Source organism: Lytechinus variegatus, chromosome 5, assembly GCF_018143015.1.
Source record: "Lytechinus variegatus isolate NC3 chromosome 5, Lvar_3.0, whole genome shotgun sequence".
In the NCBI taxonomy this organism is placed as follows: Eukaryota; Metazoa; Echinodermata; class Echinoidea; order Temnopleuroida; family Toxopneustidae; genus Lytechinus; species Lytechinus variegatus.
In genome coordinates, this window is record NC_054744.1 from 29379821 (window position 1) to 29406917 (window position 27097).

General features: G+C 35.0%; 1 protein-coding gene across 1 annotated transcript; it reads left to right on the plus strand.

Moving 5' to 3' along the window:
• Positions 1 to 3203: 3203 nt before the first annotated feature.
• LOC121415892 (L-threonine 3-dehydrogenase-like) lies at positions 3204 to 26107 on the plus strand. The gene is made up of 7 exons (XM_041609271.1): positions 3204 to 3534; positions 5058 to 5220; positions 9578 to 9787; positions 17889 to 18021; positions 23404 to 23453; positions 24305 to 24449; positions 25184 to 26107. The coding sequence occupies exons 1-7, from the start codon at positions 3341 to 3343 to the stop codon at positions 25369 to 25371; spliced, it is 1083 nt and encodes a 360-aa protein (XP_041465205.1). The 5' UTR covers positions 3204 to 3340; the 3' UTR covers positions 25372 to 26107.
• The last annotated feature ends 990 nt before the right edge of the window (positions 26108 to 27097 follow it).

Sequence of the window (27097 nt, forward strand, 5' to 3'; positions counted from 1 at the left end):
TTTCATTCATTATCTATCTAATTATCTATCCGTCCATCTATCTATCTCTATCCATCCATCTTTATATCCATCTATCTATCTGTCCATCTATCTATCTTTATATCTATCTATCTCTATCCATCTATCTATATATCTATCTGTCTCTCTATCTATCTGTCTAGCTATGTTTATTTATATCTATCTACACCCACCAATCTATCTATCTAATATATATATCTATTAACCTATCTATCATTCCCTCCGACCATCTCTTATTTCATTCATTATCTATCTGTCCGTCCGTCTGTCTATCATTTTCTTTCTGTATATCTATCTACCTATCTTTCTCTCTATTTCTATGCCTAGTTATTGTTCCACATTCGATCTTCATTCTTTTTCTTCGAATCCCTCTCCTTGTTGCCCCTTCGTTTTGCATTCATAGCCTGCATCTTAAAGGGGAAGTTCACCCTGACAAAAAGTTTATTGTAAAAATAGCAGAAAAATTAATAAAAATATTGCCGAAGGTTTGAGAAAAATTCATCAAATAATTAAAAAGTTATTAGAATTTCAATTATTTGAGTTGTGACGTCATATGCGAGCAGCATTCATACATAACGAATTGTAAAAAATCAAAGAAATGTCATTTTCTCAGAAAATAGAAAATGTTTTTCACTGTACCTTTTGTATATCAATAGTCAAATCATTTCACACCCGATCATGAAGAGAAACCAAAATTAAGTAATCAGGAACCATAAAAAATTAGAAATTCATGCATTTTATATTACATAACACATGGGGCAGCTGCTCGTTTATGACGTCACAGATCCAAAACTTTGAACTCTAATAACTTTCTTACTTTTTAACGGATTTTCCTCAAACCTTCACTAATATTTTTTACTAATTTTTCTGCTATTTTTACAACAAAGTTTTCTTCAGGGTGAACTTCCCCTTTAAGGAATAATAGAGTCCGGGGCGCTCAACTTAATTAAACCCTCAGAAAAAAGTTTGGAGTTTTGAGTTTTGACCTTGCCCCACATTTCAAGGCACTGCACCTACATGTGAACCATAATCACATGATTTAGAGTATCATTTTAAAGAGCATTAAATGATCTACTGTATATTTATATCAATCAAATATTAATATTCATTACAACCGAGGAGGGACTATCGATCAAGGTCAGATTTCTAAAAAAAAATAGTTTATATTGCAGCACACAAGCGCGACCATAGGTTTTACAAACCCCAGCCTAAACAAGTTTTATCCGTAGGTCATTATGTATTTATGCCCTTTTCAGGTGTATTCGTGTGCTTTCTTACAATTTTCCAACTACACAACTATATACCCTTGTAAGTATAGGCCTATGTGTTTTACTCCACAAATTTTCCTTTTTTTCTGTTATGGTCTTTTTGGCACCTAAACGCATGATGCCCCATGATCTGCAAAAAACAGAAAAGTAGTTTTTTTTTTTGGGGGGGGGGTTCGCGCGCTTGTAGTTGAGTCACTTGAGTGCCCCAGAAAATAGAGTGGTGAATAACTACAGATGTGTGTCAAGGAAGTGACTAAATCCTGTCTATATAAGAGAAAAGAACTTTTATCTGAAAAATAAATCTGCCGAGATCGATTAATGATTGTTTGCTTTTATTTTTTCAAACCATGTTTTCACCGATCGGTTACTCGAAGAGCTAAAAACATAGGAGTGTAAAGTAAGTTTGAGTACTTTCTATTTATTATTATTTTTTACAAATAAGATGCTGAGATAGGTATTTCATTAGGCCTGAATGAGTAATGGAGCGTGAAGCATCATCACCAAGTTGATTTTGTTTATTATGAAAAAGCGACGTGTTGAAGCAATTAATTAATGGGCTGGATACGTACCTGGATCTAACTAAGCAATAATTATAACTAAACACGAAGTGCAAACTATTTTTCTTATGTAACAAAGGATCTGTTTGCACCAAACATGCTAAAATACGCATTTTGACATAACAAGATTCATTATTGCAGTACAGTCTGGGCGTCGTCAACTAAGCCGAAAACATCTGAAGATTGTACAAAGATGTCAAAATAGAAATGCTAGCCTCATATTCACTGATTATTATACCCTAAGTGTTCAGTTACTTAATAATTTAATATGGCAATCTATACATACTATAGATTTAATTATCAATATTGCGCGTGTTTTATATATATATCTCAGAAGACTTAACTACTTATCGTCATACCATTTACCCTACTCGACATGTTGTTACCAACCAATTCTACCTGCCCAAACCCAAAACTTTTTTTTATTTTTGTGTATGTTTATTTATGAAAATGCATATTGCCAGGGCTCAGGCTTGTAAGGCAGGCCAATTGGCTCGAACGGGACAACCCTGTGAAAGAAAATGTGAATAATTTTAAAAGGGCCCCTTTTTTGGCTTTGCCCCCCACTCCGCCGCCCCTGATAAAACACAGAATGTGAACTTAAAACATTTTTGCAGATTAACTTAATAGCGATGTCCCGTCCAAACAAAAAGCTTTTATGAATAAAAAGAGAAAAGAAACCAAATGAGTGTAACTTTTAAATTTCATCAAAATCGGATTTAAAATAAGGAAGATATCTCATAGTTTCTTTAAATCTTGGTTATGCAAATCGAGAGAACAGATAATAACAACACACCCTCATTGCACCATATTTCCTTTGTATTTCAAGTTTATCTTGATATTTCCTTAATTATAGCGTGAAAGTTTGATTCGTCCCTGAGAATGTATTGTTGTAACCTATCATCATCATCATCACCAACACCACCACCACCACCATCATCATCATCATTGCATTGTATATCATGAATAAACTAGCAAACTAGCTATACGTTCACCCCCTTCTTTAGTCTTTCTTTCCCGCTAAAGACTTACTCCGCCCCCCCCCCCCCCCCCCCTTGAGCTGAGTTTGTCGGTACATCAAAGAAAACTACGGGGGCGTGGCCGGCTGGCCGGTGATTTCCCAATCGATCGATTCTGGTGGGTGGGCCTTAATTATTTTCTTTTCTTGAAATTAGAGTACACATGGCGATTTGTCCTTATCTTATCTTCTCATAAGAAAGTAACTATTTTTATTACACGAATTATCCTCCTAAGTCGGTCTATCATTTTTATCGAATCCGAAATTATGACATATAAATATTTTCTTCATACTTTCAAGCTAGTAACGACTTGGAATTGACTATTAAACGTTCGCGACTGGAGCAATTAGGAAATCACGGGGATCAACAGATTGCAAAGCCAAGTGGTACCGTACCGGTATACCATACATGCACTGGAGTTTGGCAACTGTGTGAGCGTGAGCGGTAAGCTAACATCCCGTACGCCAGACTTTCCCCGATGATGGCAGATGGGGAGCCCGCTTGTCACCGAGTGGTGTTTCTTGGAGCTGGTAGGAGCCCGTCGATCCTCACTGAAACTGTCTCTCTTCCCGAGTTAAAACCAGGAGAAATTTTAGCCAAAGTGCGTCTTGCAACAATATGTTCCTCAGATCTGCATACCATCCACGGGAAAAGAAAGGCGGATATCCCGTGGTAAGAACTAAGATTGATCGAATTTGGAATGGAATTAACTTGTGTATTGTCAATGTCAGGATTGTGTGAATTTGAAATTGAATTTAGATTTTGCACACTGGTCACTGCCAGTGACACAGAATTAAGTGGGTTAATAAAAGGGGATAATATTGACTAGGTCTATTGTTGTTATTTTGGAATAGAACATGTTATTGTGTACTGTCATGACTGTGCGAAATTGAATTTGAAAATTGCACCGACTGAATAACTTCTGCGTTTTTCTTCTGGGAAGAGTTACTTTTGCGACTACCACCCAAAGTGAAAAAAAAGTATTACATTATCCTTCAGGTGGCTGTTGCAAAATGAACTCTTTCCAAATTCTGAATGTATAATGTGTTATTTTGGAAATAAAAATTGACAATGATTGTGTGAATTTGAAATTTGCACTCTGAACAAATTCTGAAAGGATGATTATTCTTTGAATTCATTCCTTAATTAGTGTACTGGTAACTAGTTTTTTTGAAAGTTCAGAAAAAGAAAACCCAAATTTGAATTTTTATATCTTTTTATATCAGTGACATTTGAAATTGTAGGCCTTTCACTTCATATGAAGTATTTATTCAAAGCATATATACCTTGATTATTATTTTTTCTTAAAACATAGGAAATTGCATTTGGTAAACTATTTGACTAGTGAAAAATGAATGAAAAACACAAAAAAATATAGCAGCAACTACCGTTTCATAATCTGTTTTGTTTTTAAGTTTATCTAGTAAAAGTGAATCCCCTTGGTGATATGTTAGTTTTATAATCATTTTTAAAGCAGCAAAATTAAAAGAAAATTCCCTTGCAGTTTTGATGAAAATCTGTTTTTTTTACAAAGTTGTGAATTTTTCAAATTTTGATTTGGTGAATGGTGACGGCACAGATGAGCAGCTCATCCACGTACATGGCATGTGATAGTACTCAAAATGCCATTTTTTTTATTAATGATAATAATAGTGATGTCTTATTGAGCGCATGCACCGTCCAGAGATGCTCATGGCGCTAGTGCAGCAACAGTTCCTTTGGATATAAATATTTTATACATTTTAAATGAACAACTAAAAAAATATAGATGTAAATTAAGTCGACAAAGATATATTAAATCACTAAAAGTACGGCTTTGCATCATCACCCACTGAAATTCCTAGCTACATCCTGGTGGGGGCTGGTGCCCTCCTGCTTGCTGCTCCATTCACCAACAACTTAAAGGGCAAGCTCTGTCAGCTCAGTACTTACAGGAGCTCTAGCATATAAGGGCACCAGCCCCCATAGGAAGCTAGTCAGACAAATGAGTGATGATAAAGGAGTGTACTTTACTTGTATGCAAAACAAATATTATTGCTAAAAAAATATGGATTTAGTTCAGTCGTTGGTATTTATAAGTGATCTGATATTTAATTTAGAATTTCATGGCTGAAGGATATTGAAAATTTGTTAGCATTTTTCAATAAACACAGAGTTATTAAAACTTACCCCTGTTTTTTTACTTTGACTTTCAGTGCACTTGGCCATGAAGGAGTGTTGGAGGTCGTTGCTCACAAGAGAGGTAGTGAAAGTAGGCTTGAAGTGGGACAGAGGATAACTTTCACTGTCGTTGATGTCTGTCATAATTGCAGGAGATGCCAGGCTGGTCTTCCTCAAAAGTGTTTGTCATTTTTCAAGGTGTGTACTTTGAGATTAACATGGTTTTTTTTATTAGTAGTATTATGCTTTGTTCTGCGATGTCATAAAAAGTTACAAAATGAGATATGTACATGTTACATTTAACGCGCCTGGTTGCAAAACAAAACACCTTTTTAACCCCCTCCCCCCCCCAAAAAAAAAGAGGGTGGAGAAATATTTAGAATAAAGAAAATAAGGCAATGGCAAAATTTCAAAGAATAAGAAGAAGTTAAAGCTCGTGGATAGTGTTGGTAAAGGATACAAACATTTCAGTTGAATGGATCTTTTCCATTGAATTGCTGATAATAATTCGATGTGAAATTGACAGAATTTCTTCTTGGAAATATCAAAATTTTAAATAAACACTGAGAAACAAAATAATTCTGCTCTCTTAATCGTTTGTGACAGACTCACAGAATTTTAATAGATTTTATATTGTTCAAACAATATAATTTTTTATGATTGCATTGAGTCTCCCATTTAGTAGTGTTTTAGGCTAGCTTCTAAATGTCTTGTAAATGTCCAAATCCAGTTTGAAGTCGTTTGTACAGTGGTGCTATGAAAAGTGTAATCGTGAACCCCCCCAAGAAAATGAACATAGTGATTAGATTCTCCTAGCTTTTAGATATTTAATTGTGAAGTCAGGTGATAAAAGAATACATTCAATATAGTTTGTTTCTCTGGGCTTGCCAGACATTGTGCGTTGTTGTCTGTGTTCATCACTCAGCATGAAGGAGTGCATTTTCTAGTGGGATTCATTCCCGACCTTTCGTTTGAGGACGCGGACGCTTATTTACAACGGTAGTTGACTTTGGAAGGGACTTTTTGGGCCCGTCATCATGGTCGTAAAACTCAATCCTACAATGCAAATTGTGTGACATGAGATTTTTTTTTCGTTTCGCATCTGCGACGGAAGCATTCAATATGCGTTTCGTGTGCAAAATTCTGGTTGCTACTATGGTAACAGCGATTTATCCGATTGAGGACGACTTTCCAAAGCCACATTTGACTCCTCCTAGAGCTCGAGAGGCCGCCCGGGGGCCCACTTCCATTGATTAGTGGATACCAGTAGCGACCACCCGTAAAAGGGGACAGAGTGGGCAGGTACGTTACGTATATAGGCCTATGTAACGTTATAAGGGTGTCAAAACGATGTTTAAAATGCTGAAATAAGGGATATATCGTCGGCCTTATGCCAAAAGGGCCTTAACTGCTTTTGGCCATTCCGAGATAATGGCGTTTATAAAGGTTTTGGCCTCTCTAATAATCAAAAGTTTGTGGTCGTTTTTGTCTCACCTGCGAAGCAGAGTGAGACTATAGGCGCCGCTTTTCCGACGGCGGCGGCGGCGTCAACATCAAATCTTAACCTGAGGTTAAGTTTTTGAAATGACATCATAACTTAGAAAGTATATGGACCTAGTTCATGAAACTTGGCCATAAGGTTAATCAAGTATTACTGAACATCCTATTAAAGTTTCATGTCACATGACCAAGGTCAAAGGTCATTTAGGGTCAATGAACTTAGACCATGTTGGAGGAATCAACATCGAAATCTTAACCTGAGGTTAAGTTTTTGAAATGTCATCATAACTTGGAAAATATATGGACCTAGTTCATGAAACTTGGACATAAGGTTAATCAAGTATCACTGAATATCCTGCATGAGTTTCACGTCACATGACCAAGGTCAAAGGTCATTTAGGGTCAATGAACTTTGGCCGAATTGGGGATATCTGTTGAATTCCCATCATAACTTTGAAAGTTTATGGATATGATTCATGAAACTTGGACATAATAGTAATCAAGCATCACTGAATATTTTGTGCAAGTTTCAGGTCTCATGATTAAGGTCAAAGGTCATTTAGGGTCAATGAACTTTGGCCGAATCGGGGGTATCTGTTGAATTACCATCATAACTTTGAAAGTTTATTAGTCTAGTTCATTAAACTTGGACATATGAGTAATCAAATATCACTGAACATCCTGTGCGCGTTTCAGGTCACATGACCAAGGTCAAAGGTCAATGAACTTTGGCCGAATTGGGTTTATCTGTTGAATTACCATCAAAACTATGAAAGTTAATGGATTTTATTCATGAAACTTGTACATAAGAGTAATCAAGTATCACTGAACATCCTGTGCGAGTTTCAGGTCACATGATCAAGGTCAAAGGTCATGTATGGTCAATGAACTTTGGCCATGTTGGGGTTTTTTGTTGAATAACCATCATATCTCTGTAAGTTTATTGGTCTCGTTCATAAAAAGTGGACATAAGAGTAACCATGTATCACTGAACATCTTGTGCGAGTTAGAGTAGTATTCAAAGTCAGCACTGCTGCTATATTGAACCGCGTGATGCAGGTGAGACGGCCAGAGGCATTCCACTTGTTTGCTTTTGAAGCCAATTTCGATAAACGTGTTAAGTTATTAAGTTTTACATGAAATGTGTTAAATTTATTATAAAATATTCAGAACCCCTAAAATCGGTTAAGGCCCTTTTGGCATAAGGCCGACGATATATTCAATACTTGTAGGGTTTCACAAGCCAAATACTTGTTAAGAGATGCATTTTCATAATCTGGAAAAGAATTGCTTCCCTTGTTTAGCATGTTTAGGGTACTTTTCGAAACCCCATGGTCGTGCCTGGTATCCACTCATCAATGGAAGTGGTCCCCCCGGAATTTGAATCTAATCCCCATTTCTGGGGAATGTAAAACATAATGCCCCTCACATCGTGTGCGAGAGGCATATCGTTTGTGTATAAGGAGTAAACAAAAGAAACAAAAGGAAACGAGTTCAAAGGTATCGCATATGATGTGTACATATCAACGCATGCGAAATGTTCGGCTGGAGAGGTTGATCTTATCCATGAAATCAATTGCCAGTGATCCACCAATAATCCACATTAAATGTAATATAGATTCGATGGACTGTAATGATCTATATTTAAGCCTTCATTCAGTAAGTTTTTCCTCACTCAATATGTTCTCGATTTGTTTGAAAAACCACTTTCTTCTCCATGTCATAAATCTATTTTAGGTCCTGCATTTTGAATATCTCCAGCCATCAGTCGTAATATACATGCATGTATGCGGTACGGGTGTCGCGCGGAAAGGGATTTTGCACACGAAAAGCAGATTTGTAGGGCCTGTAACCCCCCTGTTACACAAAGCTTAGCATTGATCGTAGAGCAGTTTTCTACGTTTGATTCTATTGACTGTAATGCACAATCAATCTTAAAAATCAAGTGTATGATTAAGCGTTAACTTTTGTGTTAGGGGACCCTAATACTAGCGTCCGTGATGATTGCGAAAGGTCCCAATTATCTTTGCAGCACCAACATACTTTATCTTTCATGGGGGATTATTTGCTAAACCCCTGACTTTGTTGAAAGCACTGGAAATACACATGTAATAGAGACCTCTTTGGGGGAGAGCAAACTCAAACCACCAGTGAGAAATTATTTAGCCAAGGCTGCTTAAACTCAAAACCAATAATAAGTTGCCCAAAAATAATTTTTAGATTTCAATGGAACTCGAAAAAAAAAAATTGTATTACCTGTCAAACTTGATCATCAATAACCAACACAATTACTTGATTGAATGTACATGTAGAAGGAATTGAGTGAGAGATTCCAAGAATAGAGAGAAAATAAGGTTTGAAGTTCAGGGTTCACTCAAGCATGAGATGTGCACGCTGTGCCATCTCAATGAAACTTCTAAGCAGTCTTGTAAAAAAAAAAGTATTTGAGAGTTTCTTAAAGAAACTCTTGTGATTTGTTTCCTTTTCTACTTTATGACTTCAAATTTTGACAGGAAGAAGAGGAGTTAATCTTTGAAATGTATAAAAGCTAATTTTTACATTTTGAGGACCAAAGTATTTTTCTTTTAGCTTTTTATGTAGTGAACCTTCCCTGGCAACCAGCTAAGATTATATGGGTAGGCAGATCACAGCCTTGGGCAACTGTCAGGATATGGAAAGTGAGATAATGACATATGAAATTTCATAACGTCTACCGGTCATGAATCTTGTTCTTTTTGATGGTGATTGACATCTGAGTGGTGTCATCTAGCTTCAACATGAAAATTGATGACAGTGCGCCTTTAAAGCTATTAATGAATTATGGAAAATGGAAAAGGTCATGAGGAAAGCAGTATTCTGAAATCATTAAAATTGAGCAGTCTAGTGTCAAAGGGATTCACATTCATTAAGATCAAATTCCATCAACCTGGTAATTAGTTCTCCTCAAGATGACTATTATTGTAGGTTATCAAGGTCATACAAATGTACATGTACCTATTAATGGCATGTTGAAGATCACAATCTGTTTTTTGTTTCTCCTGTCTGTCTCTATTAGTATGGCCACAGTCAGATCACCAGTCAAAGAAGTCTTAGCGGTTGCTATGCAACCCACATAGTCTTGCATCCAGGCACCTGCATTTTTCCAATTCCTGATCACATCACGGACAAGATGGCTGCTCCAATAAACTGTTCCCTAGCTACCATGGTGAATGCTGTTTCATCTTTCTCACACCGAGATGCAAGCTCCCAGTCCGTCCTTTTACAGGTAAAAAAAAAAATTGGTTCTATGACATTTGCTCCGGCGACAATTGCTTTGACCGAATATCTGCATGTTAGGCTAAAACCTAACTTCAAACACTATCCTACCAGTAATTTTGACATTAGACTAAAACTATATTACGATCCTAACCGGATGCCCTCTGAGATATTAAGACAGGAACAAATGTTGTAGGAACATATTTTCTATGTCAACAAAAAATGTTCAACGTTTTGTCTCTTTGTTCCTTCATGGGGGAACAATGTATGTCCTATATTCACAGTATTATGAAATAATCAAGAACAATACCAATATCAGTCAGGGTTACAGTACATTTGATTATAGTTATGCCTGACATTTTCCAGAATATTATTCATCGTTTAAAATTTGTGTGTCGAAAAAAAAAAGACCTTGAATGTCAAGATTAATCCCAAAGAGAGCATTGGTTACACCTCACGATCAAGCAAATCTGGGCAAACAGCACAAGCTATTGAAATTGACCTTTCGATGTTCAGGGACCAGTATCATTGAAGCTTAGTGAATGATCTTGAGGGGTCCAGACAATGCATGATCTGAAATCATACTTGGCTAACATGTTTTCTGTTTTATTTCCCTGATACCATTCTACATCAGAGAAGAATATCTGATATTTATAGACTGAAGGAGATTGAAATGATCAGGAAACATTCAAATTCTCTTTAATAAAGGTCAAGTTCACCCCAGAAAAAATGTTGATTTGAATGAATAGAGAAAAATCAAACAAACATAATGCTGAAAATTTTCATCAAATTGGATGTAAAATATAAAGAAAGTTATGAAAGTTTTTCGTAATATTTTTACAAAACAGCGATATGCACAACCAGGGGCGGATCCAAAGGGGGGGTACATGTACATTTTTTCGGAGGAAAATTTTGTCAAGAAAAAAAAAAGAAAAAAAGGTTTCTAACTGAAATTCAAAGATATTTCGTACCCGAAAAAAAATTAACAAAAAAAAAGGGTCTTCACTTTCAAAAAAGGGGGCACACCACTGTGTTAATGGCATTTTACATATACATTATGAATTTTGATTTTGGGCACGGGCCTGGGTCCGCTAGTGTGCACAACTCAGGGACATGCAAATGATACAAAAGATGATGTCCCCCTCTCACTATTTCTTTTGTTTTTTATTGTTTGAATTATACAATATTTCATATAGACCAACTTGACTGAAATATGATATTAAACAATGCTTATTCCACCTGTTCAGGGAGGAATTAATTAATCGTTGTTTCACTTGACAATGAGGAGAAAATTATAATATTTCATATTTCATATAATAGAATACAAAAGAAATAGGATGACATCATCAGTCTCCTCATTTGCATACCGATCAGGATATGCATATAACCGTTTTGTGAATTTAAAGGAAACCAAAACACAAGAGAAGCAATCTTATTGGAAATAGTAAAATGAGAGGAACAATTTTAAAAGTTTCATAAAAATTTGTTATGAAATAAGCAAGTTATGGATGTTTAAAAAGTCTTGTACTTTCTATGGGATCCTCATTCAAATTGGCAAACATGCTTTAAAATGGCTGATTTTGTGGACAATTCTCCACTTGTTTTGTACAAAAATGTTCAGATTTTCCTCATTATATTTCTATTTGCATTTTGCCTCCTGAGCACAACATATGTCATGGGAAAATATGATTCACACCACATATGTCAAGGTCAGGAGGAGATAATGTGAAATATGTAAAATTTTACTCATTCCAATATTAAAGATTGCTTATCTTCTTGGGTTTTGGTTTCCTTTGAGCGAAATTCTAAAATGTCGTAACTTCCTTATTTTACATCCGATTTTGATGTTCAATTTTCAGTGTTAGCCTATTATACTTGTTGGATTTTCCTCTTTTTATTGAAAACAAATTTTTGTGGGGGTGGACTTATCCTTTAATTGCTTTCCCATAATCCTTAAAGGACAAGTCCACCCCAACAAAATGTTGATTTGAAAGAGAAAAATCCAACCAGCATAATACTGAAAATTTCATCAAAATCTGAATATTTGTTAAACTGCAGGGCGCCTTTGGAAAGCAGTTTTGCAAACTGAACAGACCTACCCTGCAGTATAAAACAAAGAAAACCAATAAAGAAATGAATAATAATAAATGTAAAATAAGAAAGCTATAACATTTTCAAGTTTTGCTTTATATAGATTTCACAAAACAGTTACATGTATATGCACATCCTGGTCAGTATGCAAATGAGAAGACTGATGACGTCATCCACTCACTATTTCTTTCGTGTTTTAAATATGAAATATTCTAATTTTCTGCTCATTGTCAACTGAAACAACAATTAATTCCTCCCTGAACCTGTGAAATTGGCATTGTTTAAATGGTTTAGTCAAGTTGGTCCTTATTGTCAAATATGCAAAAAATGAAATATTGTATAATTCAAGAAATAAAAACCCAGAAGGAATAGTGAGTGAAGGACATCATCGACTGACTCATTTGCATATAACTGAGTTGTGCATATCACTATTTTTTGAAAAATAAGAGAAACTTAAAATGTCATAGCTTCCTTATTTTACATCCGATTTTGATAAAACTTTCAGCATTATGCTAGTTTGATTTTTCTCTTTTTATCCAAATCAACATTTTTCTGGGGTGGACTTGACCTTTAAGTTTCCAATGTACATGTATGTTATCAGTCACTGTTCCGAGATTCCCTGAAGACTTCATTATTACACAACATCTAATAGTTGGAATGCTTGACTTTTATTAAGGGACGATCTTTCTAATTACGGTAATGTAGTTTTCCCTGAGGGAACTTGATTGATGTAATATTTTAATTGGCTTTATTTGGAAAGCTCCCTTTAGGATTGATGATATTTGCATCGTCTTCATGCATTAGTCTCACAATTCATGTAACAATAACAATAACTTTTATTTCAAGCATTCTTGAATATCATGATGATAATTATTTCAAATGTACATGTACATGGAATAGTGTACTGATGATTTATTATGATAATTTATCATAATAATAACAAAAATATTAATCATACTATTTATAAAAATGGCAAAAAGCCAGGAAATTCACGAGAGCTACGGGCGATTTCACCCTCATGACAGCCAGAATCACCCCCAAAATTTCTCAAAATGCATGCGGGGGGGGGAGGGGGAGCCAGCAACTCAACTAAATATATATTGCTGTAAACATGCGCAAACAAATGTGAAAATGGTACTTTTTGCTGATTATGCCACATCACATGCGCTTGACGCATTTAGGGTGTCAAAAATACCAAAATCGGACAAAAAGGGTACTATGGTCGTAGGATGTATTTTTCATGGGTGTACTTTTTTTACATATGTAAAGGGCAGAATTGTTGATAATGGATGCAAAAATACTGGAATAGGGTATATATTGGATTAAAACTTGTTTAGGGTGAGATGTGGAAGCGCCATGGTGTAGCGGTTCTGGCTCTCGCCTTGTAATCAGAGGGTCGTGTGTTCGAATCCCACCATGGCCTAGCGCCCTTTGGCAAGGCGTCAATCCACACTTTGCCACTCTCACCCAAGTACTAATTGGGTAATGGTAGGAAGCAATCCTCATTGTGGTTGGTTTAGCAAGTTTGCGCCTAACAGGCTACTTGAAATGCTATGAATCCAGTGACTGGGTAATAATAATTGTGAAGCGCTGTGAACAGTTGTAGATTGATAAAGCGCTATATAAATGCCAATTATTATTACTATTATTGTAAAACCTGTGTTTGCGCTTGTGTACAGCTGAATGGCCCCCCCCCCCCCTCCCCCCGGACGATCATTCTTTCTAGAGTCACCCCAAGATCTGTCTCAACAACATTTAAGATTATTTAGAAAATCAATGTTCTAACAAGGACAGAATGATAATATTTGGCTTTTCTGCATTTATTGCTTGTTACCCCTATAAAGTAGCCCTTAAAATGATAGAAATAGCCCCCACACTTCCACAGTTGCCCAAATGTAGAAAAGGGTAGCCCCTTTAAAAAATGAAAATTATTTCCTAACCTGATGACAAAAATTATATTAACAGATGCATCAATTGGAAAGAAAGACGTTCAGAAATACACATACAGCAGGTACTTGTCTGTATTGATGTCCTTTTCCTGTCAACCACGTAATTCTTGTTGTTGCTTAACATGTATTTGTTCTCTATGCATTTGTAGATTGGCAAACTAAATAGTACTATGATAACAGCAAAATTTATGATAATGAAGATAAAACGATAATTATTTGGTAATATGAAGGTAGAAATAATTTGCAAAGTAATAAATTCATAGTGTGTTTTGAAAAATCAAGGACAAGTCCACCCTAACTCAAAGTAGAATAAGATGAGAAAAATCAAACAAGCATAATTTCATCAAAATCGGATGTAAAATAAAACAGTTATGGCATTTTAAAGTTTTGCTTATTTTCACAAAACAGTTAATATATTCATGTCCTAGTCGGTATGCAAATAAGAGGACTGATCATATTTCTTTTGTAGTTCAATGAATATAAAATGTATTCGAATTTCTTCCTCTTAACCATTTTTATAAGATTTTATGGTTTAGTCAAGTTGGTCCTCATTGTCAAATCTTGAAAATTGAACTATTGTATTATTCAGACAGTAAAAAGTAAATAGTGAGTGAGGGTCATCATCTACTTTTTTATTTGAATGTCACTGAGTTGTGCATATAAAAGTGAAACTATGAACTTTCTTATTTTGCATCTGATATTTTCAGCATTCTGCTTGTACGATTTTAGTCTATTGATTCAAATCAACATTTTCCGGGGTGGACTTGACCTTTAATAATGAAAGACTTCATCACATGTGGCCAAGTGTATTTAGAATATGATGTTCCAATAAATGGTATCCTACTGTGTTGTCATAAGATTTCAGTCATGAGAGAAAATATCAGGAGCCCTATTCAATCTTATCTACTCATGTAACTTCCTGTCCATTGAAGAAGCTGGTCTTGATTATTTTAATGATACTCAACATATTTTAGAGAGCTATGCATGTAGAAAAATCCTTCAGCAGAGTATTAAGAATTTTGATAATTTTTTTCTATCTTAGTATTAAAGGGAAAGGAACTATTTATGTTTCGATTAAAATCAGATCTTTTAAAATACAATTTTTCTTCTCAATCTTTCCAGATATTCTTCAAATCTCAATTCATCCAAGAATATTATTCTTCCTTTTGCTTTTTTGACATCCAGATTAAAGTTTTGTTTTCAAGTGATACTGTATGTACTTGTGGAACGTTTCCATCATTTTTTTTCATGCCTAAATAGGGGAATTATGATTTTATATTGTAAACATCCAAGAAGCTTTGACATAGAGAAAAAAAATTGTTTTTTCCTTTATGCCTCAATAGCTTGGCATCTACCACTTATTTAAAAGGCACGCCACTTATTAAAAGGCATGCATGTAACATTGTTTCCATGGTAACTAGAAGTCGCTATGTATGTACGTTAGCCAGTGCTCATGATATGATTGTTCTTGTACATGTACATGTATTTCTGGGGCAAAAATATTCAAATACCAAAGAAGGTAGGCGGATTGACGTCACAGCTATGTTCTTTCTTGTAAATGCTATTGGAGAAACATTTGTAAATTAGAAACTACAATACTAAATTTGTCGTCTCCTTGTCACATTCTTTATCCTATTTTGAGCCAGATTATGGACAGAACTAGGGAATATGAAAGGTCAAAAACAAATGAAACAAATACTTGTGCCTAGAGAGTAAAGAATCCAGAATTCATTGTAAGATGTAGATTTTGATAAATGTCAATAACATTTATTATTGTGATAACTTTCACTGCTGATTCTTTGCAGTCCTTCTGTTCTCTCTCTCCCTCTCCCTCCCTCTCTGTCATTCTCTTATGCTCTTTTTCTTTATGCCTTTTCAATTTCCTTCTCTCTCATTTTCCCCTCTTTATATTTCTCTATCTGTCTAACTCTCTTCTCTGTCTATCAACATCTCTTTCTCTCTTTCTTTCTCTCTCTTTTGCCTCTTGACTCTGCATCACCCTATCTCCCCCCCTCTCTCTTCTATCTGTCTCCCTCTTTCCTATCTCTGTCCATCAGTCTTTTTTTCTGTACCCCTCTTTTCATTCTCACAGCCCCCCCCCCAAAGTTGGCCTCATTCACACACTTCCCTTATTCCATTATATTATCAAATTCTTCCCCAGGGAGTGAGTCAATAAGATGTGTATGGGTGGCTCGTCCTTTTCAGTCTTAATTGTATGTACACATGTACATATATGCACTGCCCCTTCCCACACCCCTCCCCCAACCCTAAGTTGGACTCATACCCACTTAATAATAATAATAGCTGGATTTATAAAGCGCTTTTTGCCAGAGGATACAAAGCGCTGCTATTATTACCCCAGCTTTAGCTCGAGCTACCATCACCGGCGCTCAGTGCATGCAAGGAATTACTCCTGCCGGGTACCCATTTACCTCACCTGGGTCGAGTGCAGCATATAGTGTGGATAAATTTCTTGCTGAAGGAAAATATGCCAGGGCTACGATTTGAACACACGACCCTCTGTTTCAAAGGCGAGAGTCAGAACCACTAGACCACGACGCTCCCACTAGACCACGACAGACCCACTTCCCTGATTTCATTCAATGTTTATGAAAACAAGGTACATCATCATTTGTAATTATCCAATTCTTCCCCAGGGAGTGGGTCTACTAGATTTATGTGGATGTGCTGTCATTCACAGTCTTTACATATTGCCTGTTCTCATAGCCCCCAATCCAAAGTTGGTCTTATTTTCCCCGCGTCCCTAATTTGTAAAAATAATACATCATCAATTCAATTTTGTCTATTTCTGCCCAGGGAGCGGGTCTGTATAAAGTGTGTATGGTCTATGGATGCGCTGTCCTTTGCAGTCTCTCTACTGCCCCTTCTCACAGCCCTGATATGATTAAATGATATAAGAACAAGATACATCATCAATTCATTATTTTGTTTATTCTTCCCCAGGGAGCTGGTATATTAAGTGTTTATGAATGCCGTCCTTTACAATCTTCATACAGCTCTCTTCCCACTAGCCACCAACCCCATTCCAACTTGATCTCATGATACCAACTTCCCTGTTCATATATGAAGGGTTTAGTTGCAAAAGGGGTTAGGTCCACTTTGGACCATTCCGAGAAAAAAACATGTTTTTTATTATCACTTATTGCAATATTCTTCTGAGAAACTTAATTGTCATGATGTACTACCCTATCATGAGAACACAAAAAATGGGGTATAAAAGAAATATACCTGTCTTCATATTTTTTTAAGATATTCTGTTCCAACTAAAATATGTGTAGACCTAACCCCTTTTGCAACTAAACTGAAATGGACCTAACCCCTTTCGAAAAAAAATATTTTTCTTTGCAATTTTAGTTCACTTTTTAATAGGAATTTCAATTTTTCTTTGGTATCATCTTATAGAGCTACTAAAAATCTATATATTGAGACATAAAAATCAAATTTGATGAAAAATGGACCTAACCCCTTCTGCAAGTGAGCTCTTCATATATAAAAACAAGTTACTTTAAATCAATTCACAATCAAATTGTTCCCAAGAAGTGGGTCTACTTGGTGTGTGTATATGGATGTGCTTTTTTATAGTCTTTATAAACTTTTCCTTCTCACACCCCCCCCCCCTTGAAATTGTTCTCGATTCACATATTTCGCTGATTTCATTCAGTGTTGGTAAAAACAAGCCACATCATCAATTCACTAGAGTCTAATTCTTCTCCAGGGAGTGGGTCATAACGTGTGTATGGATGTGTTCTCTTTTACAGTCTTCACACTCTTTAATATTCCACAGCCACCCCAAGATGATCTCATGCACCCACTTCCATGGTTTCATAAATAAAAACAACTTTACATAGTCAATTCTTAATAATCCAATTCTTCCCCAGGGAGTGGGTCTACTTGGTGTGTATATGGATGTGCTGTCTTTCGCATACAGTGTACTGCCCCTTCTCACAGTCCCCCTAACCCGAAGTTGATCTCATTCACCCACTTCCCTGATTTCTTTATGAATAAAACCATGTTACGTAATCAATTTACAATTATCCAATTGTTCCCCAGGGAGCGGGTCTACTAGGTGTGTATGGATGTGCTCTCCTTCACAGTCTTGGCTTCGGAAGGGTGTATGTCAGTGATGTCGATGGGAAGAGACTGAGTACCATTCCCCTGTTTGGAGGGACCCCCATCGTAGCAGGTAGGAATACGCTCTAATTGATGGTCCGTGATTGTACATGCCTATGCATTTTCAGTCGCAATGCATTATGGGACATGATTCTAGTTCACAGAGAAGCAAGTGCAATGTTTCAGTTTTCTATTGTAATTTTATCCAGTATTTTTTGCCCCCGAAATTGATTTGTTTTGATTGGTTTCTATTACCTGTTTTTTTATACAAATGAATGAAACTTCAGCTTCCACCCCCCCCCCCCCACTCCCCATTTACAAAACCATTCTTCAGCCTATAATAGCCATTGTATCTTGTCTCAAGGAGAGATCTATCCTAATTTGATGGTTACCATGCCAACGGATGGAGCTTCCTGAAGACAATTAACCTATGTTATTGTCGCTCGGTAGATCAGTATCATGAAATTGGAGAATAATTGCTGCTCAATTTATAGTCGAATACCTGTGCATGAGTGTGACAGGGCAGTAAAATGCAAAATTATTAACTTAAATTTGTGTTTTTTTGATTGACAACAAGACCATAGTGCATCTGCAATAAATTATACACTTCAGTTTGTATTTGAGTCGACCTGATTGACATGTGACAATAATTAGTTTGTCTTTATTTTGCACAGAATATCTTGTTATGTTGGATAATTGGGTTTCCTCCAAACACAGGAGGAGGGGGAGGGGGGGTGGGCTGATACATGCACATGTATGTGCCTCTGTGAAAAAGTAAGGTTAGAGTTTAGGGAACTTTAAGTTTAACCTACATAACTGGTCACTTTTTTCAAGGTTGGGTGTTGTAAAATAGTATGAGTGTGATAATTCAGTCTGATCTATAACATGGTATATAATTAGAAGGAAAAAAGATGAAGGAGGAGGAGAAGAAGAAGAAGAGAAGAAGAAGAGAACAGAAGAAGAAGAAAAAAAACATTGTTCCATAAGCTGAGAACCCTATTACCATACATGACATTCGTTACCTTCAAATTGCTCTTTTCATGTACAGATTCCAAATCCGCGAACTTACAGACAACCTTTTAAAAAGGTTCCGTTGCAATACATCTATTCATAATTAGCCAACCCGAACCTCTACAAAATAATATTCATTTAGAAAACCCAAGAACAGCTCTTGCCCATAGATCTATCTGACATACTGGCCCTGACATTTGGAATTCTCTTTCTATCTATATTCATTCGTGCTCAACGAAAAAAAAATCCTTTAAAGGGGAAGTTCACCCTGACAAAAAGTTTATTGTAAAAATAGCAGAAAAAATAATAAAAAATATTGCCGAAGGTTTGAGAAAAATTCATCAAATAATTAAAAAGTTATTAGAATTTCAATTATTTGATTTGTGACGTCATATGCGAGCAGCATTTCTACATAGCGAATGGTTAAAAAATCAATGAAATGTCATTTTCTCAGAAAATTGAAAATGGTTTTCACTGTAACTTTTGTATATCAATAGACAAATAATTTCACACCCGATCATGAAAAGAAAACAAAATTAAGTTATCAGGAACCATACAAAATTTGAAATTCATGCATTTTATATTACATTACACATGGGGCAGCTGCTCGTTTATGACGTCACAAATCCAAAACTTTGAACTCTAATAACTTTCTTACTCTTGAACGGATTTTCCTCAAACCTTCACCAATATTTTTTACTATTTTTTCTGCTATTTTTACAACAAAGTTTTCTTCAGGGTGAACTTCCCCTTTAAGAGGCAAATAAAATTTTTTCCTTCTTTCAAAATATGAAACACAAGGCTGATAATGATGTCATGTATGTTGTATTACCATTGCATGGTTACATAATATACCACCACACATATGTAATTCCTATTTTTGCTATTGTTTGTATTTATTATACAAACAAAATACCTTACCAACGAGTTTTCGTTATCAAAACATGATTTCTTGTATTTCATATATTGTTAGAACTATCTTCATGTTTCTCTCTTTGTATTCAGTTCTTTCTTCCCCACTCTGTTTTTCACCACTCCCTCTATCTCTCTTGCTCTTCTTTTAACTCTTAATTGATGTTCGCATCATTGAATGTATTATTTTAGCCAATGTATAATTATGTTTCTTTGTATTTTTTTTCTTGGAACGTCATTCTCAAGCTCATAGAGCTTAAGATGCTCCAATCATGTATTATAATATGAATGATTATACTAATATGAATATTATGGAATGTTGACAATGATGTATATATATATATATATGAATAAAATAAAATCAAATCAAAGAAGAAGAAGAAGGAGAAGGTGAAGGAGGAAAAGAAGAAGAAGAAGGAGGAGGAGGATGTTTCATGATTAACACCAACATTTTCAGGCTGATAGACAAGAATGCCTTTTACCTTTTATACAAAATTGCAATTTCACTTGGCTCGTGAAAACCCTTCTCGTTTCATCTTGAGTGATCAAATAAAAGGTGAAATATTGACAGAATATTCCATGCGCCCGAATGAATCAACGCAGTTCACTGGTATGGAAAGTGATAGCAAATATTTCCAGTTGATCAACTTTTTACTAATTTATTCAGTGCTCGCATAAAACATGAACTACAGTTTACTTAAGTCTCTGGAGTAACTACACTGTAGTTTTACAATGAGATTCCAAACTCAGTTGTTATGATATATATACTAGCACTTGGTGACTTTATCTCACATATTTTTGAAAAGTGAAGTTTCTGATACAAATGTAATATATCCCCATCAGAGTTCCTCTCATATTCTTTCAATAAAGATTATAGACTAATTTAAAAAAATGAATGTATTGAATGTTTCAGTTACATCCTTCTGTTTACATCCTTTGATTATATGACTATGATATGAGCTATTAAATTTCTATGGAATAATTGTTTATACATAGTATGTATTAAGTAGGGATAGTGATTTTCCCTATAAAAAAATGCCTTTTCTATTTCTTACAACCTGTAATTGCATTTCACATTTGATCTAAAGATGTTAATTCCACTTGTCATGGAAAATACATGTCAGCAGAAACATAATTGAATTATTGAATTTTGTTTTCTGAAGGTAAATTCAAAGAATTCTCACACTAAAAAAGTAACAGGTAACAGAACAGGCTTTCCGTTTCAGAGTATTAGAGAAAACCACTGTCTCTACATAAGACTGTTTTATGCCTCAAATACTAAAAGGCAAAACATTAACTCAGCAATATACATGTAGTACGTTTTTGAGCTCAAAAATATTTTTGTATAAATAAAGTGCTAGTACATATATGTATAATTGTGAAACTACAAATTTCCTGTTAAGTAAGAGAAAATAACAGAGGAAAAATAAAATATATTGGGGTTAACTTCATAATTCATTTGTGCAGTCATGTAGACTTTAAATAGGAACCTTCAGGATCTAGCAATGACGTAAATCTTCCTTTGTGGAATCTTCCCTATTGATCTCAAAGGACACTGTCAAAATCGATCATTTCACTACAGTCATATTTTCTGTTTTGGGGTATAGTTATGAAAGAAGAGCTATTTTAACTCTTTATGATTTTCCATTGCCGAAATGGAATTGTGATATACCCCCCCTGAGCAATTTTTCATGTTCTCTGAGCATACAAATTTGATGGAAACGTTTACAATGGAAGGATAGTCGCGTGTTGGCAACAATGACGTCGGTCTAACATAAAATGGAATAATTCTATTGAGAGTTGGAATGAAACCAGTGAAATCAAGAAAAGAGAGAGAGTTAATCAAGTGGCATGGAGAATAAAAGCCTCTGTGTGAGTTGTATAAAAATCAACTTTGTTGACTGTGATCGTGAATGAGAAAAGATAGACATGTATAATACAGTATACAGTGCATATCAAAAAAAAGTTTACACTTTGAAAAAGCCCTGGGAATAAAATATATACATGTGGGTAATTTTTTCACATACAGTGCGTATAAAAGAAAACTGGACAGTTTTGAAAAGTCTATTGAAAAAATTGTTCAAATCATGATGTCTATATTTTAATGTTAATAGATGCTCTGAAATGTTATCTTTGAAATGCCATTTAAAAAGTAAAATTTTTTTCATGCTTCAGCGAACACGGGACGTTTTTGTCAGGTGTTCAAAAAGAGGCTTGCGCCAAAATGGCAGAATGAAATAATTATGATGTAAAGACTTCTTGCTAATCAGCAGACTTCTTCTAACCTTTTCATTATCTTTGCCATAATTTTCGAATTGTGCTGTCAAATTATTTACTTGAGTTTTTTTTTTTCTCATTTTAACTTCTTTTACCTTTGAATTTTCCTTTATAAGTAAGAAAAGAAGACATTTTGTCAACCCAAGCAAGACGGTTTGCATTATTAATTTGGATAACTTGTAATTATTCAAATACTTTTATTATGTGAAATGCCTTAAAAAGACATGAATCCATTTTTCAAAGTGTTAATGATTCCTTGACCAAGTTTAATTATGTGCTTGACAGGACAAACAGGAAAGGATTCACCTCTTTCAATGTCAATGGTGTATTGAGTCAATTTTGAAGGAGCTAGGCAGATCGGGTAAAATGTATCAATAAGTTGTGAGCGAGCAAGCAAGAATTTCAAATTTTTTTACAATATTTTGTGATAGATAGGCAATGTGAGAGATGTAATTGATTTGGAGAGGAACGTGGAGGGTTGTGGGGGTAGGGAAAGGTGAGGAGTGAGGGGAAATGTCAGTGGGTGAGATAAGGAAATTGAAAGGAGATGATATTTATCATTTTTATGCAATTTTGGTGCAAACCTCCTTTTTAACCCCAGACAAAAAACATTCTGTGTTCGCTCATTTTTTTTAAATGGCATTTGAAAGATAAGACTTCAGAGCACCTATTAACACCAAAATATAGACATCATAGACATTGAAACAAAAATTTTATAGACTTTTCAAATCTTTTTGTTTATCCCCTTATACTTGTTGAAACAAGACAAAGGGGAAGGAGAGGGAGAGGTTAAGTATGAACCAACTTACATTGTAGGATTTTTTATTTCTTCACCTTTTCAATTAAACAGGAAAGAATATAGAATTACACCCCATGTTTAAGGCCTTATTGTCACAAGCTACCCATGTGAAGTTTTTTTTTTCATTTTCAAAGCAGCACCCTCTTTAAACTTCATACCCCTGTACAGTATACACATTGTATAGTTAATGGCTACTGAAATTATTGCTTCTGATTGCCTCAGAACAATTAATAAGTAAATCTATTCACTATTTTTTTTCATGAAAAACTCCTACACGAATTTATGACTTTCAGTGGAGGTGGGTTTTTTTTCCTGGAGACAACAGGGTAACAATTTTTGTTCTGCTCTGCATGCTCTCTCCGACTGAATTTATCTCATGATTTACTCTATTGAAGGTAAAGGCATTGTTATTCCACGCTTCTTTCACCATTATTTATTTTTATGATAATTACCCAGGAGATGAATCTGTATGCTTCAAGGAGGATGAACTGGATATTGTGATAGAGGTAAGAACTATTAAAAAAAAAATAAGTGCATGGGGGCTCAGGGCAATTTCACCCCTGGTATGCTGAAAAAGCCTTGGAAAATTTATTTCAAAAATTGTCCTAGAAATTGATAGATAGATAGATAGATAGATGGATGGATGGATGGACTGATTGATTGTTTGACTCATTCATTCGTCCATTCCATTCATTTATTTATTTATTTACTTTTACTAAAAAGGGTATGATTAATAACAAAATAATGACCAATTCAGTGTTCATAACGTTCGAGAAAACTTCAAAATTTTATAAATTCCCAAAAAGAAGTCCAAGAAAGGTCAACAATGCATAAGTTTCTCTGGCCCTAGTATTTAGAATAGTCTCTCCAGCAACATGTTTTCATGTTTTTCAGTAAAAACATTTAAAAAAAAGCTAAAAAGCTATTTAGTTTCTGTATGACATCCACTTTTGCAAAGCAGTCTAAGAGAAGAACTAATCATTGTTTTTTTTTAATTGTTAAAGAACTTGCCATGAAAATCACTAAAATAAATTGTGTGTAAATGAATGAATTAACAAATGATTTAATAAATTAATGATTTAAGAAGTGAATGAATCATGCAACATGCAAAAATAAATTTAGAAAAATGCATTAATTGAATAAATGAATGAGTATTAATGAATGAATAAATACATTTGTATTTGTACATAATGTATGTAATTGAATGGATAAATGAATACATGAAAATAAAACTGAATGGATGTGAATGAATGGATGAATGATCCAATCAATCCATAATTGAACGCATGAATGAATTGATTTATGAATTAATAAATAAGTCAGATGAATCCTTAAACTTTCTTTCACTTTATCATAGGTATGTGGAGTTAGTGGCATCATTAAATCTGGTATACAACTTCTCAAGCCAGGCGGAATCTATGTCCTAGTTGGACTTGTACATCCAGACTCCTACATGAATATAACAGCTGAAGCTATTATTAGAAAATGCCTTACTATAAAAGGTGGGTGTAATATAAGTGCTGGAAATGTGCATTAATTTGATTTGTCCTATTAATGAATAAATAATAAATGAAATCTGAGTTTTTTATGGTTTAATTTGATTTGAAATATCCAATTATTTGATTGCATAATGATAGTTAGGAAGGCCTTTTTTTCTTATAGGCCTACATGGAAAAATATTTGTGCAATGATGTTTAGATTTACAGTTTCTCCTTGTGGAAGATACAAGTAAAACTTGAATGGATAGATCAAAGTTATGGTTCTTTGGAACTTTGGTCTTTTTATAATATAAATAGTTTTCTTTTGGAACAAGACCCAGAACTTCCAAATCACAACATACTTTAGTATGAATTAAAGGAAGAGATAATAATGATTAATAGTATTTAGTTCTTGTAGAGTGCATATCATGTGCCATACTTTTCTGGGTGCTTCAAAGATCTTGGATATTATCACTGTCATTTTGGCCTGGCAAGTCTTTTACAGGACACAAGCATTCCAAGTGAATTCCTACCAGGTGCCCATTTTTCTCACCTAGGTTGGTTGCAGTACAATCTGAATCAGTTTATTGCTGAAGGAAATAACACCATGGCTGGGATTCAAACCCACAACCCTCTGTTTCAAGCCCAGAGACTGGTCCACTGGGCCTGAATGGAATGGGTTTTTACATCTTCCAGTAGCATTACATTTATTTGAACTTCATAATTGTAGATAACTTCATAAATTTTTCTACTTTCAGGTATCCATAACTATGCCCCCGAGCACCTAGAAAAGGCAATAGCATTCATGTCAAAGTTCAGCAGGAAGTACCCATTTGAAGAGATCGTTGGAGTCATCTACCCGATATCTGAATACGAGACTGCCTTCCAAAAAGCAAGAGAAGGGTCATTCAGACGAGTGGGTTTGGACCCAAGTTTGCACTCATAATTGAGTCCTTCATTAAAGGCCTATGCTGGGTCAGTCAGATGAGTGGTTTTGGACCCACATTTACATTCGTAACTTAATCAGTCATTAAAGGCTAATGCTGGGTTATTCAGACGAGTGGTTTTGGACCCAAGTTTACACTCATGACTTGACCGTTCATTGAAGGCTAATGCTGGGTCATTCAGACGAGTGGATTTGGACCCAAGTTTACACTCGTAACTTAATCATTCATTGAAGAAATAGGCTTGGTCATTTAGATGTGTGGATTTGGACCCAAGTTTACACTCATGACTTGATTGTTCATTGAAGGCTAATACTGGGTCATTCAGACTAGTGGATTTGGACCTAAGTTTGCACTCATGACTTAATCATTCATTGAATAAATAGGCTAGGTCATTTAGATGTGTGGATTTGGACCCAAGTTTACTCCCATCACTTGACTCTTCATTGAATGTCAAGACTAGGTCATTCAGATGAGTGGATTGGAACCAAAGTTTACAATCATTTAATATCTGAATGAATTTTATGCCTGGCTCATTTGGACAAGTGAGTTTCAACCCAAGTTTATGCTCATAGTATAATTGTAATCATAGAATATGTGCCAGTTCATGCAGAGTTTCAGACAAGTCAGTTTAGAGCCAAGCTTATAATCTTAACTTAGTCAATGAAGCAATTAAAAAAAAACCCTGCTTTTTTACCAACAATTGTTTTGATAGGAGAGTCTGCAAAATTAAGGCAATTGTTTAAAGTAAGTAAAGAGAACCGTACCACTTTTCAGTAAGATTTCTGCTGAAAATCTGTTTATGCAGCTGCTATGTAAATAAGCCTATATTATATTTAGGGTCTAGCTATTAGGGTAGTTTATGCTGAGAATGTGTGAAAAATTATATATAACAAATTAAAAATTGGTATAAACCTTTTATATGTGTAATGATGATAATGATAACATTTTGGGTTAAAGGTGCTTAATATTGTTTTTTGTGCGAACATCGAATACTATCAGATTTCTAATAATCGAATCATTTGTTTTCAGACGTCATGCCATTGCTCTCTCTACTCTACAGTACGCTGATGCTATTTTTCATGAAGACTTTCAAGTGTTCTCACATTTCATTATTGAGCATATGGTTGAATTCACATAATCAATTACACTAGAGTATGAAAGTGTAAGTGTCCTTCACACCTTATTGTGAAATGTTGAATATCACAATTCCCCTTGTGAATGTTAGGTTGCTTAAGTACGTGGGAACAAGTACTGCGGATATATTGGCCCAGTAATGTAGCTTAGATATTGATCACTGATTTCTACGATTGATTGCATTCATTTGATTATTGTGTATGATCATCTTACAGAGTTATGATTGATCCAATCAATCGCAACTATGGACAGCCAACAACATCAACGTGTATTATTCATGCTTGTTCAAAATATTTTCTTACTATGATGCATATTCATGCATTCATTGTTTTCTTGAAAATTTAGTGTGCTTCTCTTTGTTTACAAAGGACATTGTGCAAATTTCCTTTAGAAAAAATTATGACACTGATGGATTTCCATAGAGTTATGATTGATTGGATCAATCGTAATTCTTTGTAAGATGGGGCCCAGTTATTTAAAGTCAGACCTACAATCAATTGCTAAGTTTTATGTTACGGGACCCCAGATGATTTGAATAAAAGTATGTTTAATATATGTCCACCTTATTACATAATTATTTGTTCCTAATAT

Bases quoted from the DNA above. Each gene is read 5' to 3' on its own strand.
- LOC121415892 (XM_041609271.1), top strand. From the start codon at position 3,341: ATGATGGCAGATGGGGAGCCCGCTTGTCACCGAGTGGTGTTTCTTGGA. The intron at 3,535-5,057 runs GTAAGAACTAAG...TTTGACTTTCAG, and splicing joins AGAAAGGCGGATATCCCGTG to TGCACTTGGCCATGAAGGAG. The intron at 5,221-9,577 runs GTGTGTACTTTG...TGTCTCTATTAG, and splicing joins AGTGTTTGTCATTTTTCAAG to TATGGCCACAGTCAGATCAC.